Source organism: Stenella coeruleoalba, assembly GCF_951394435.1.
Source record: "Stenella coeruleoalba genome assembly, chromosome: 4".
Lineage (NCBI taxonomy): Eukaryota > Metazoa > Chordata > Mammalia > Artiodactyla > Delphinidae > Stenella > Stenella coeruleoalba.
This window is the reverse complement of record NC_137149.1, coordinates 146,948,291-146,960,322: the sequence shown is the minus strand read 5'-3', so window position 1 is coordinate 146,960,322 and position 12,032 is coordinate 146,948,291. Positions and strand designations below refer to the sequence as shown.

Sequence of the window (12,032 nt, the reverse complement as noted above, 5' to 3'; positions counted from 1 at the left end):
GTAAACAGGAATGATAATAACCGTTCCACTAACCTCAGAGGGTTGGGATGATGAGGACGATCTTAAAAATAACCACCATTTGTTGAGCACACACCGTGGTTCAAGCGCTTTACAAGTCACGGTCACTTGGCGTGGATTCTCCTGGATCCTCGAAAATCTTCCGGGTAGGCCATCTTCATCTGCTTTTAAAAGAAGAGAAAACAGGCTCAGAGAGGTTACGTTTCTCTCCTAGCCTCCCCTTCCCCAACAGAGATAATGTACGTATCAGTTCCATACACATACAAGGTAGCACTATAGTTATTCATTCATTTACATCACGTTGGGGGGTGCAGCAGTGAACAAAAGGAACAAAAAAATCACTGACGTCGGAAGCTTACGTTATGGTGGGGGGACACAATAAATAAATCAAGTAAGTAAAATCCGTCGTATGTCAGATGGTGGTAAGCAAAGCAAGGGAGAGAACCAGGGCATGTGGAGATACAGGGAACATGACACTTGAATAAAGACATGAAGGAGGCGAGGGAACACCATTCGAGGTTTGGTTTGGTTTTCTGGTGGCCTAGGGGAGTGGGTCACTAATTCAGGTGGCAGCGGAACAGCAGAAGGAAAGGCCATGAGACTGTGGCTTGCTTGCTGTGTTCTAGAAGCAGCACGGAGGCCAGTGTGGCTGGGAAATGAGCAGGGGGTAGAATAGTAGGAGATGAGGTCAGAGAGATAAAGGGGCGGGGGTGGGGAGGGAAGGAGAACCAGGTGTATAGGTCATTTAGGCCATGATAAATAAGGACCTTGAAAAAAAAAAAGTGGTGGGGAGCTAATGGACTTTTTATTGTTGTTGTTGTTTGTTTTGTTTTGTTTTTTTCGGTACGTGGGCCTCTCACTGTTGTGGCCTCTCCCGTTGCGGAGCACAGGCTCTGGACGCGCAGGCTCAGTGGCCATGGCTCACGGGCCCAGCCACTCCGCGGCATGTGGGATCTTCCCGGACCGGGGCACGAACCCGTGTCCCCTGCATCGGCAGGCAGACTCCCAACCACTGCGCCACCAGGGAAGCCCTTTGTTGTTGTTTTTAGCAGAGGAATGACAGGAGCTGGAGTGAAAAGACTCACCCCGACTCCCTGGTGCTGGAGGCAAGGGCAGAAAGAGGGAGGCCAGGTAAGTGGTTACTGCAAAGCTCAGGCAAAAGCTGACGCTGGTATGGACCAAGGTCATGGCCATTGAGGTGGTGGGTAGAGGTTAGATTCCAGATACGGCACTCTGAAGGTTGAGCTGACAGGTTTACTGAAACCCGGGGTGGGGGGGTTGGTAAGAGAAAGGAAAGAGTCAAGAAAGAAACCAAGGCTCTTCACCTGGGCAAGGGGTGACAGAGGTAGATGCCATTAGCAGGAATGTGGAAGTCTGTGGCTGGGGCATGTCTGGGGCAGGAGATCTGGAGCCTGGTTTGCGCAGGTGAAGTCTGAGATGTCTACCGGGCACCAGATGGAGATGTCAGGTATGTTTTTTCACTTCATTGGATCTGACTTTTCTTCTCTCTTCACAGAGCTGTAATGGCACTTATTCAAGGTGGTGGTGCTCTAGGTCATAAAGAATTGGATGCTGGGTTTCAACTAAGGGCTTCGAGAGAAATATGGGGAAGCATTGGAGCACAGGGTAACATCAAGGGTCTAGAGAGATAATTTGTAAGATTGTTTCAGGAGGTTCGGCCAGGACGGTCCCGTCTCTTGGAAGCCACACAATCTGTTTAATGCCACACAGGTGACTTCGGGACCCTAAAACGTTCGTTTCATAACCTATTCCAAGTGTTTACAATAAACTAGATGTCGAAAAAGTTATGTTTGAAAATTTGAAAAGTGTTCAGCGTGGTAGGTCCTCAAAGTAGCAATCCTCCTCTGAGTGCGGCCTCCATAGAGGCAGCAAAGCACGAACTTGATGCGGGTGGGGAAGGGGAGCCAGATGAAAATCAAGCTCTAGGGGCTTCCCTGGTGGTGCAGTGGTTGAGGGTCCGCCTGCCGATGCAGGGGACACGGGTTCGTGCCCCGGTCTGGGAAGACCCCACATGCCGCGGAGCGGCTGGGCCCGTGAGCCATGGCTGCTGAGCCTGCGCGTCCGGAGCCTGTGCTCCACGACGGGAGAGGCCATAGCAGTGAGAGGCCCACGTACCCAAAAAATAAAAAAATAAAAAAAATAATCAAGCTCTAGGACCAGGACTCCAGAGCTGTTCCCGCTGCTTGGCTGGCCTTACACACCTCGACCTGGCTCGCGGGTGGGCGTGTGAGGGGGGAGGACATAGCAGGACTGGTGACATCTTAAAGGGCTCTGTCCTAGTGCCTCTGCACCAAGTGACTCCGGGTCGGATCCGGGGTCTGGACGTTTACCCGGCTCGTGCCAAGCCACATCTGCCAGTGTTTCTGCTTATGTCACATAACTTGCTGTCCGGGTCTCACCTTTAAATCTGGAGTGTTCGCCCGTCTGGGGGTGGTGTTTGGTCTAGGGTTGAACTGGCACGTTTCCATCTCCCTCCTTTCTTGGTCATTTAAGTGTCTGAAGGTGCCCTGCTGAGCATGGAAGGCAGGAGAGGAACGCTGTCCCTGCAGAAAGTTAAGGATAAGCCAAATAAATCCCTAGAGGACTGATCGCCTCTGGAGCGACTCGGAGCCAACCCCTGGGTTCAAAACGACTGCCCAGGGCGGCCCAAGCTGCGGGCCGGGCTTCTGTTCCGGGTCGACGTGCCGCCCCGGCGGCCGAGGCGTGGCGCCAGGGGCAGTCTGGAGGGGCGACGCGACGCTGCAGGTCCCCCGGGACGCGCGTGGGGTGTGGGCCGGCGGCGCGGCGTGAGCCGCCAGAGGGGAAGCTGCGCCCTCCGCCCGGCAGCCGGGGCGCGCCGCCTCCCCGGGGCCAGGTGGCGCGGGGCCCCCTCCAGCCCGGCCCGGGCGCGGCGACCCCCGGGCGCCCGGCGCGCGGCTCACCTGGGCCGCCGAAGGTGAAGCTCCGGAGCGAGGGCGCGGCCGGCTGGCGGGCGGGCGGCGCGGGGGCGGGACCCGGCGCCGGGACGCCCCGCCCCCGCCGACGCGGCGCGCTTCCAGTGGCCGCCGGCCCGTCACTCGCTCTTCACCATGGTTGCAGCACAAAGCGCCCGGCCCCGGAGGCCGCTTCCTCCCTGAGCGCGGCGGGGCGGCGCGGGGGCGCAGGAGGAGGAAGAGGCGGGGAAGAGGAGGGGAGTCGCCGCTTCCCAAACACTCTCCGGGGGGCTGTGCGCGACGCCCGCTGCCAGGAGTCCGGACCCGGTGCCCGCGGCCCCTTCCCTCCGCGCCCGCAGCCCGGGAACAAAGTTGCCGAGAGCCAGCGGGCCGAGCGCGCAGCCGGGAGCGCTCTGGCCGCTCGGCGCGTGCAGATGGGGGGCGGCGGCGGAGCGCACGGCGGCGGCGGGGCGGCCCGAGGGGATGCAGCAGCCGTCGGGGGGCTCGGCCAAGCGCAGTAGACGGAGCCGCGGCGCGGCGGCGGGGACGGCGGCCGAGGCGACCCGGCTTCGCAGTGCCCTGACCTGAGCCGGTCATCGGACGGCGGCCGCGGCGCCCCCGAGTGCTTCCCGGAGCCCCCGAGAGGAGGGGGCGGCCCTGCGCGCGGAGGAGCGCGAGGCCCGTGCGCCCCAGCCAACCCCTCCCCGCCGCTCGAACTCCCTAAAAATAACTCAGGCCGGCGGGGGGCGGGAGGAGCCGCCGCCGTCCCCGAGAGGAGCCGGGGAGGCGTGTCGAGCCCGGGCCCGTGGGGAGCCTTCCCGGCCGCGCGGCGCGGGGGAGGCGGAGGAAGCGGGAGCTCCCGGCAGCCGGGCGCCGCGGGGACCCTCGGGCCTCGCGCGCCCCCCGCCCCGCCGCCGCCGCGGTTTGGCTGGTTGGCCCGAGGCGGGCGGAGCGCGCAGGGCGGAGGCGGCGGCGGCGGCGGCGCTGGGCCGGGAGGCGGCGGCCGAGGGCGCGGAGCGGCCCCGGCCCGGGCTGCGGGGGGAGATGGCGTCCTACGTGGATAACAGCTTCCGCCAGGCGGTGATGAAGAACCCGGCCGAGAGGACCCCCCAGGTGAGCCCCGCGTCGGCTGCGCGCTCCCTGCCCACGTCGTTCGCCCCGCGCGCCCGCGCCTCGCGTCAGGTCCCCAGCTTCCAGGGGCTTCGCGTCTCCGCGTCTCCCCTGGCCGTCCTGGCGTTATTTCCCCCTTCTGGATCTTCTCCTCCTTTTCGTTGCTCTCCCCGTACCGATCTTCTCCTGCGATTGCCCCGCGGGGCAGGGAGGTCTCTCCCGAGCGTCCCCTCTGCCCAGCCTAGCGCGGGGCCCGGGAGCCTTTCGGGGCGGGGGGCAGTCACCTCCCCTCGGCCGGCCCCTCCTGCCCCCCACCCCCACCCCGGCCGCAGGCGCCCTGCCTCCACCGGCTTGTGGCCCCTGGTACCTACAGAGTTCTTCGGCGTTTGCAGAGGTGTAGGAGGAAACTTGCAGGGCTCTGCGGAACGCGAACCCGTGCTGGTCTTCTAAAGTAAAAGGTTGACATGTTTGTGTGTTTACTATTTTTCTTTTCCTTTTTTTTATTTGGAAAAGTGATGCCGCTTTGCAAGGAAGGGGTTGATGGGGGGGAAGTTGAATAGCTAGGTTAGTGCTTTTAGTTTCAACTGCAGACAGAACTGCAGAGCAGGCATATTCAGATACAGCCCCGGGAAGGGTACCCTGCGGATTCTTTTGGTGTTGCACAACCTTGTCAAAATTAGATAAGTTTGTTAACCTTCATACGTTCGTTTACCTTCAGGCTTATTTTTCTCTGGCTTTAAGTAGAGGAATTGCTGATGGTGGTGGATCTGGTCGTCTCAAGTTGGACTAGAGAGGGGGAAATTTTATAAAAATGTGGTGGTTTGATTTTTTTTGCTTTTAGCTGCTGACTGGATAATGACGCATGCTCCTAAGCGTCGGGATGGTGACTACAGGGGATCCTGCTGCCAACCGTCTTAAGACAAATAAGCCCTCCTGATCCTTGGGACCATCAGACATTTAGGATCTAATGCTTGAAAGAGTTGCTTCGCTTGTTAGGTGTTGGATGCCATCTGTTCAGAGCCAAAGGCTCTCCTCCTCTGCTGTTGATTGTCATTATTTAATGCGGGGCAAAGAGAATAAAATAGACGCTTCCACTGGCTGCCTTTGGACAAGGCCCAGGAATGGCACCTGGTGCGGTTTTTGGTTTTTCATTTATTTTCTGATGGAGCCGGCACATCTGGGGATCGTAGGTAGATTGCACTCGTTTACCAGACTGTGGAATATGGGTGGTAATCTTGCAAGGCAAATTCATTTCACAGTGTCTCCAGAAAGTTCCTAATCCAAAGGATTACCTTATCGAAAACGAGGAAGGTCCTGCTTTTTGCTCTTGTTGCACTGCTTCTCATGTGCCTTCTGCATCTCCTGTCGGTTTTAAGTTGTCAGTCAGTCAGTCTTCTGCAGCTGAAAACGCACGTTCTCAGTCACAGTGTGATGGAGGAGCCCATTTCAGTGAAATGTTTCGATCCCTTTCAGTGTTTGAAGTGCCAAGTGAAATCACACATGCCGAGAATATTAGAACCTAGCAAGGCAGGTGGGAAAATGATGTCAGAGGCCTTGAGTGGAAGTTAGAGAGCCGGGAAGTGGAATCTCCGGTTGGTTGATTAGAATAGCAATGACTCCAAACCTGCTATCAGGTGGGTGGAGGGGGGTGTGTGTCCCCCAACAAAACTGGAAGAGACAGAACCTCCACTGTGACCGCGTGCTGACTGTGCCAGAGAAATGAGCTGTTAAATTTCCCTGTTGACGTGCCGGTTGTGGAGAGCAGAGTGAAAACCGACCAGCACAGAGCTTGGCCCGAGTCAGAAGTGGGCCAGTTGCTACTGACACCGCAACGTGAACGCTTCGCTGACCGTCCGAAAGCAGCACATTTCCCCCACCAAACCTTCAGAGAACCAGTCACCTTAGAGAAGCCTACCAAACATTTGGAACATTCATAAGTACCCACCCTATTAACACTGATGCTCCCTTGGTTATTACTAATGCGGACCTACGTGTTTATTTATTATTTTAAAGAGAAAGTAGATGGAAATGTGAATGTTTTCCACCTTCACCTGGCTTGTCAAAAATAATTACTTTTCTGAAAGTTTGAAATTTACTCAAAAGTTAAAAAAAAAAATGTTTTGGTGGCAGGTGCCTTTTCTGTTGAGTGCTTTGTGAATGCAAGGGCCAGAAGTTTTTCTGCCCTGTCTTTTCTCTTGAGTGCTCGAGGGTTAGAAGTTTGTAATATAAAAGCCAAGTTATGAAATAAACTTGATACGGACAGACGGATACGGATTAGGGGAGTTTTGCTGTCATGCTTCCTTCTGTTTCGCAGGATAGATATGGTGAAGGAGTTTGTACGATTCTTACGGCAGGCAAGAGAAAGGTGCCTTAAAAGAGGAAAATGTATAAATATTCTTTGTTAAATTCATTTTCTTCCTTTTTTCTTTTTTCTTTTTTTTAACCCTACCAACCCAGTTTGTCTCCCAAACCCTGTGAAGATGTGGTTTTGTACAAGGTCACTCAGTTGCCTATAAGTAATCGTGCTGTCACTCGTGTAACCTAAGAGGTTAGCTCCAAGAGAATCTGGGGGGTGGGGAGAGCCTCAGTGCAAACACAGGAACTTTGAAGAGTGTTATGAAATTAGGAAGCTTTTCATGCCCACCTGGAAAATGGAAACCCATTTTCCCGTTTGTTTAGGCACGTCACTAGAGGGGGAATGGCAAGGAGAAACAAAATTGTCACTCGAATTTTTAGCTAAATCTCACATATTCATATTTCAGGGGCTGTCACTATTTCACCTGATATTCTGAGAGGACAAGAAAAGCCATCTTTAATCCAATGTGTGTCCCATATTGTGTGTCTGGAAAGTGGCTAAGTTCTAGTCAGTGGGGCACTGTATTCTCAATAACAAACCTCCTTGAAAATAAGGAGCACTAAATGTTCTATTAATACTTTTCAGTGCACCTCTGTTGAAAAACAGGACTATTAAGTAACTGCTTTATTAAACTGTTGGGGTTTGTGTCTTTAATCACTTAAATGGGAAGCTTGGTCACCTAAGCAATTAAGTGAAGTGAAAGATGTAAATAAATTACAAACAGCTTTCCCCCCAAGTCTTTAAACAATAAAATGATTTTTCTAAACCATATTATTAACTTATTGGATTCAGACCCTTTCAGATTGCTTAGGTAGAGTGTATAAATGCCTGTTTTTAGTTTTTCAGGTGAAACATCTATTGCAGAATATTCTTCTACTTTAAAGATTTACTATGATGTGTTTTTAGCTAGTTGTAGAAGTTACTTTTTAAAATGGCTTGTGTAAAATCTGCTGCCTCATCCCTTCCTAGTAATATTACTTCGTTCTTCACGACTGAAATTTTTTTTTGGCTATTACACCTTGTGATTTAGTTGCTAAATCATGAATTTGTCATTGGAGAGCTCTTAACAGTGCAAGACGTAGTTGTTTGCAGAAGTCACTCAGTAGCATGTGTCTTGAGTCATAATGAGAGGGCTGAAAAGTGCCTTTAGCCCAGAGAACTTTAAGTTATGAGAATCTGCACAAAAGAGTATCTCTGATGAATATTTAACTTTCAAATCCAGTGGAAGAATTGTGTCTATGACATAAGTTTTCCATCTCTTTTTTATCATAGTTTATGAGCAGTCTTATATTTTCATCTGACAACTTACAGTTTGATTATATTTTGGCTCATTTGGGGGCTCTAATAATAAATAATTTGTTCCTTAAGTAGTTTTTGTTCGGAAAACACAACTAAATGGTCTGGGTGCACTTTTGAAAAGCATGGCTCGCAAGGTAATGACTGGCCACACGTATTTAGCTTTTGTAACAATGATATTTGAGTTTGGAGGTTAAAAAAATACACATTTATGTCTGAAAAACCAATTTCAAACTGTATTAGCATGTGGCTCTGAACAAGCGAGGACTTGAATTTATGGTAAAAATTATTAACATTCTTTTGCAATATCGGTGGAAACTTAGTCACCTTCAAATAACCTTTTAAACATTTAGTAATTAACGGTTCCATAATTAGCTTTGCGTATCTTGGCTGAGGGTCAAAATGAATCTCTCCAACTGCAGTGCTTCCTGAGGTTGGTGTTTAACACAGTCCTTCCCAGACCCCACCCCGGGCTTTCACAGACACTCAAAAAAAACCAAGAAAACAAAAATTACAAAAAAATTAAGAGGACTTCCTGGTTGCCAACTTGTGGCGGTTTTCTTCCTCTCGAAAAAGGACGTAAAATAAAAACAAAACCAGCTATAACCTCCTAGCACTGTCATTTTAGCTTATTTATGAAGACTCGCCATGCTTCTTTTTTCTTTTTATTGAAGTATAGTTGATTTACAATGTTGTGTTAACTTCTGCTGTACAGCAAAGTGATTCAGTTAAACATATATATAAATTCTTTTTTAAAAATTCTTTTCCATTATGATTTATCATAGGATGTTGAATAGAGTTCCCTGTGCTATAGAGGAGGACCTTGTTTGTCCGTTCTCTGTGGTTTGCATCTGCTAACCCCAAATGCCCAATCCATCCCTCCCCTACCCCCCTCCACCTTGAAACAAGTCTGTTCTGTTTTTTAAAAATTTACTGTTGCCCTGAAAAAACTTTATCCAGGTGGATTTTGGGGGGAGTTAAATGAACACAATAAGGTCTGCCTTGGGTGATGTTTGAAATTCAAGTCTTATAAAGTCATATTATGTAAAGTAATAGTGGCATATGCTTCCAACCTAAATGAGCTATTTGAAATAAAGATACAGTAACCTTTTCAAAACACAGAAAGACTATGCCTTCTTGACTCATTTGAAAACTTTTTTTTTTTTAGCTTTGTTACATATTTTGTAAGTTTTATATGTAGTGAAAAGGAACTGTAATTGCCTCAAAGAACTTTGATCTAGACTAGTGTAGAGTTATGGAAATGTGGCCGCTGGTGATAGTTCTGTATTATATGGGCTGTTCCTTCTCACCCCATTTTTGGTTAACAGTTTCCTCATCTGTAAAATGTGGGTAATAGCTTCTTGAAGTTGTTTTGTGGATGAAATGGAAGAACGTACATTTACTGTTGAGTGCAGTGCCTAATAATAGTTCTTGTTATCACATTTTAATGAAATACGTATTACTTACCAGGCCTTGGGGGTTCATTGAGACGGCTGTCCCTCAAGCAGCTCACCAATCTATCATGTCATAAGTAGGAAGTGATTCATTAGTGCTGTGACAGCTGTCCTAGGCCAGCACTGCTGAGGTTGGGGACTTCCTAGATGGGTGTGTATTGAGTCTGGGGACTTCCTAGGTGGGTGTGTATTAAGTCTTAGGGGAGTAGAAATTCACCCACCAGTGGACCAGGAGGCTATGAAGGATTTTCCAGGCGAACCCAAGGTCACAGAAGCTGCACAGGTGGTTGTAAGGAAATAAGTGTGGACCTTTGTTCAGTGCGCCTGGAGCCAAGGGGTTGAGTGGGGGATGGAAAGTGACGCTACGTGTCCCTTAGAAGCTTGCGATTTGTGGAGAGTGGGAGGAGACTGGAGTTCTGTTAAAGCAGAGGTCTGACCTCCAGGGTGGAGATGGTCAAGAGCCCGAGCTACACAGCGGAGATATCCACTCTGCTGGACAGGCCGGCTGCACGTGTGCACGTTCATGTCAGCTGCTCATCGTGTCATGCCGTGCACACGTTTACGCCAGTGCAGCCTAGTCACGGCAGTTGGCGGAGATGGCCATTTCTCAGTTCATAGGAGAAAAGTCCAAGTTGTTGAACATAATTTTCTGTATAAATTTATTTATTTATTTATATTTGGCTGTGTTGGGTCTTTGTTGCTGCGCATGCGCTTTCTGTAGTTGCGGCGAGCAGGGGCTGCTCTTCCTTGCCTTGCGCGGGCTTCTCTTGTTGCGCAGCACGGGCTTCAGTAGTTGTGGCTCACGGGCTCTAGAGCGCAGGCTCAGTAGTTGTGGCACATGGGCTTAGTTGCTCCGCGGCCTGTGGGATCTTCCCAGACCGGGGCTCGGTCCCATGTCCCCTGCATTGGCAGGCAGATTCTTAACCACTGTGCCACCAGGGAAGTCCCCATAATTTACGTAATTTTCAAGATTTTTTCAACTTACACTATTTTTCCTTAAACTTTGATGTCTTTTCCATGTCCATTCCGGAATCTAATATGAAATAGCTAATTTCTCATATCATTATGCTAAGTGTATTAGTATTTCTTAATCTGTGATGATAATGGGATTTCCAGCATTCCATCCTTTGCAGGAGTCGAGGAACATCTGAATTGAAGCTCACAGTTGACTTGTGGTGGCACGAGGTAACGATTGTAGCGAGTCTGTGAGGGCAGTTCCTTATTCCCCTACATCGTTTTTTGTTTACATAAATTAATGTTGAAATGAGGAAGGAGAAGCAATTTGTAGTACATGTAATTGGTCTTTTGTAGCTTTGTCAGAGCTGGAATATATACAGTCAGTAAAAATATGTTCAGTGGTTATAATGTCAGCCTTCGTGGGGGGAAAGTAAGCTGATTGGCTCATTATTATTACTTTCTTGTTTGCTTTACCTGCAAAGTTTATTGCATAGAGCACACATTTATATGAAAGCGTAACAGTGTTTCAACATGTGAAATTTGTACAGAAAAATATCAGAAACACATCTGTTAGGATGACTGTCTCTGCCTTTTATATAAAAGAGCTAGTGTATAAAAAGTTTTTCAATCTAAGGTACCAAGCTGTATTCTACAACAGAGATATAGTACTCTAAATAGCAAAGAACTAGGGAATCAGAAAGAATAGCTACTTCCTTTTACTAATCAAAGACTGGTGGCTACAAAGGAACACAGGCCTGCTTCAAACTATTTGTGATTCACCAGAAATCTCATTAGCATTAGGACAACTAATTTGAATTCAAGTTTTAGTCAATGGTTTAAGCAGGATTCGGTGGATTTCAGGAAACATATCCTGTGTACACGTGTGTGCATGTACACGTGTGGCACGTTATTTTGACTGTTAGAATGTTTATCTTTTCAGGAAAAGAACGCCTCTGGTCTCACTTGCTAACTAACTAGGACTTACTGCACTGTTACGAAGTATGTTTCCTGCTGTATTCAGGTGTTTTCTTCTTCAGTCAATTGGGGTGGTTGGTGGTGGCCGGGTTCGTTTTTGTAGAGCCGGAGGTTTAGTGCGTTTTAGATTCTCTTGGTATCGCCATTTATTTTTGTGCCTTCACCCCCATTAGGCAGTAAAAAGTGTTTTGGAGGGGTTGGTGTGACTTGAAAAAGGACCTTGTTTTGTTGTTGGAACTAAAACCCTCTTCCCGCAGTTCTCATTGCTCGCCTCCTACACATTGAAAGTGATCTAGAACTTCTCAAGTATTGAATATGAGCTAAATGAATTGAAATCCGATTTTACATGTTGACCCTGTTAACTGCTGGTAGTTCAGTTGACAAACCAACAGTTATGGCCCTTGGCAACTTTGTGTTCTTCTCCAGCTGGTGGTATTTGTCCCTCCCAATGTAAAAGCTAATCGGAAAAGAAGAGACCCTGAAGAAGAATTAGCTGTTGGCTGGTTATTCTAGGGAGGCCTGGAAGTCACTTTCCTAGAAGCCAGCTAGCAATCGGTGGATCTGAAGGGTTAGGGCACGATGGTGATGATCTTATCTCTTCTGAGTATTCACGCTAGAGTTGAAACGCATTATCTTTTTTAAAAAACTTTTTTTAGTTTGAGATAATTGTAGATTCGCATGCAATTGTAAGAAATAATGCAGAGATCCTGTGAACCTTTTACCCAGTTTTTTCCATTACAAATACCTTGCAAAACTGTAGCGTAATATCACAATGAGGATATTGACATTGATAAAGTCTAGATGCAGAAGAATTCCATCACCACAAGAATTCCTCTTGTTGCCTTTTTATAGACACAGTTACTCCCCAACTCTGCCTCTGGGGAGGACTAATCTCTTCTCCATTGCTACAGTTTTGTTATTTCAAAAATGTTA

At 48.9% G+C, this 12,032-nt stretch overlaps 2 protein-coding genes across 6 annotated transcripts in view; one reads left to right on the top strand and one right to left on the bottom strand.

Annotated features, from left to right (window-relative positions):
* The window catches only part of SPMIP2 (sperm microtubule inner protein 2), a gene marked incomplete at its 5' end in the record, with an annotated part of 145,292 nt that extends 142,294 nt beyond the window's left edge, over window positions 1-2,998 (bottom strand). The window contains 3 exons of one of the 2 annotated variants that reach the window (XR_013828082.1): window positions 34-182; window positions 2,439-2,582; window positions 2,961-2,998. The remainder of the gene's footprint in view (window positions 1-33; window positions 183-2,438; window positions 2,583-2,960) is intronic. The other variant, XR_013828083.1, reaches the window with a different exon arrangement.
* An 89-nt stretch (window positions 2,999-3,087) lies between these two features.
* The window catches only part of RAPGEF2 (Rap guanine nucleotide exchange factor 2), a 246,004-nt gene continuing 237,059 nt past the window's right edge, over window positions 3,088-12,032 (top strand). For all 4 annotated transcript variants that reach the window (XM_079919702.1, XM_079919703.1, XM_079919701.1 and 1 more), the window contains exon 1: window positions 3,088-4,064. In XM_079919702.1, coding sequence (XP_079775828.1) covers window positions 3,996-4,064 — 69 coding nt within the window. In that variant the 5' untranslated portion in view covers window positions 3,088-3,995. The remainder of the gene's footprint in view (window positions 4,065-12,032) is intronic.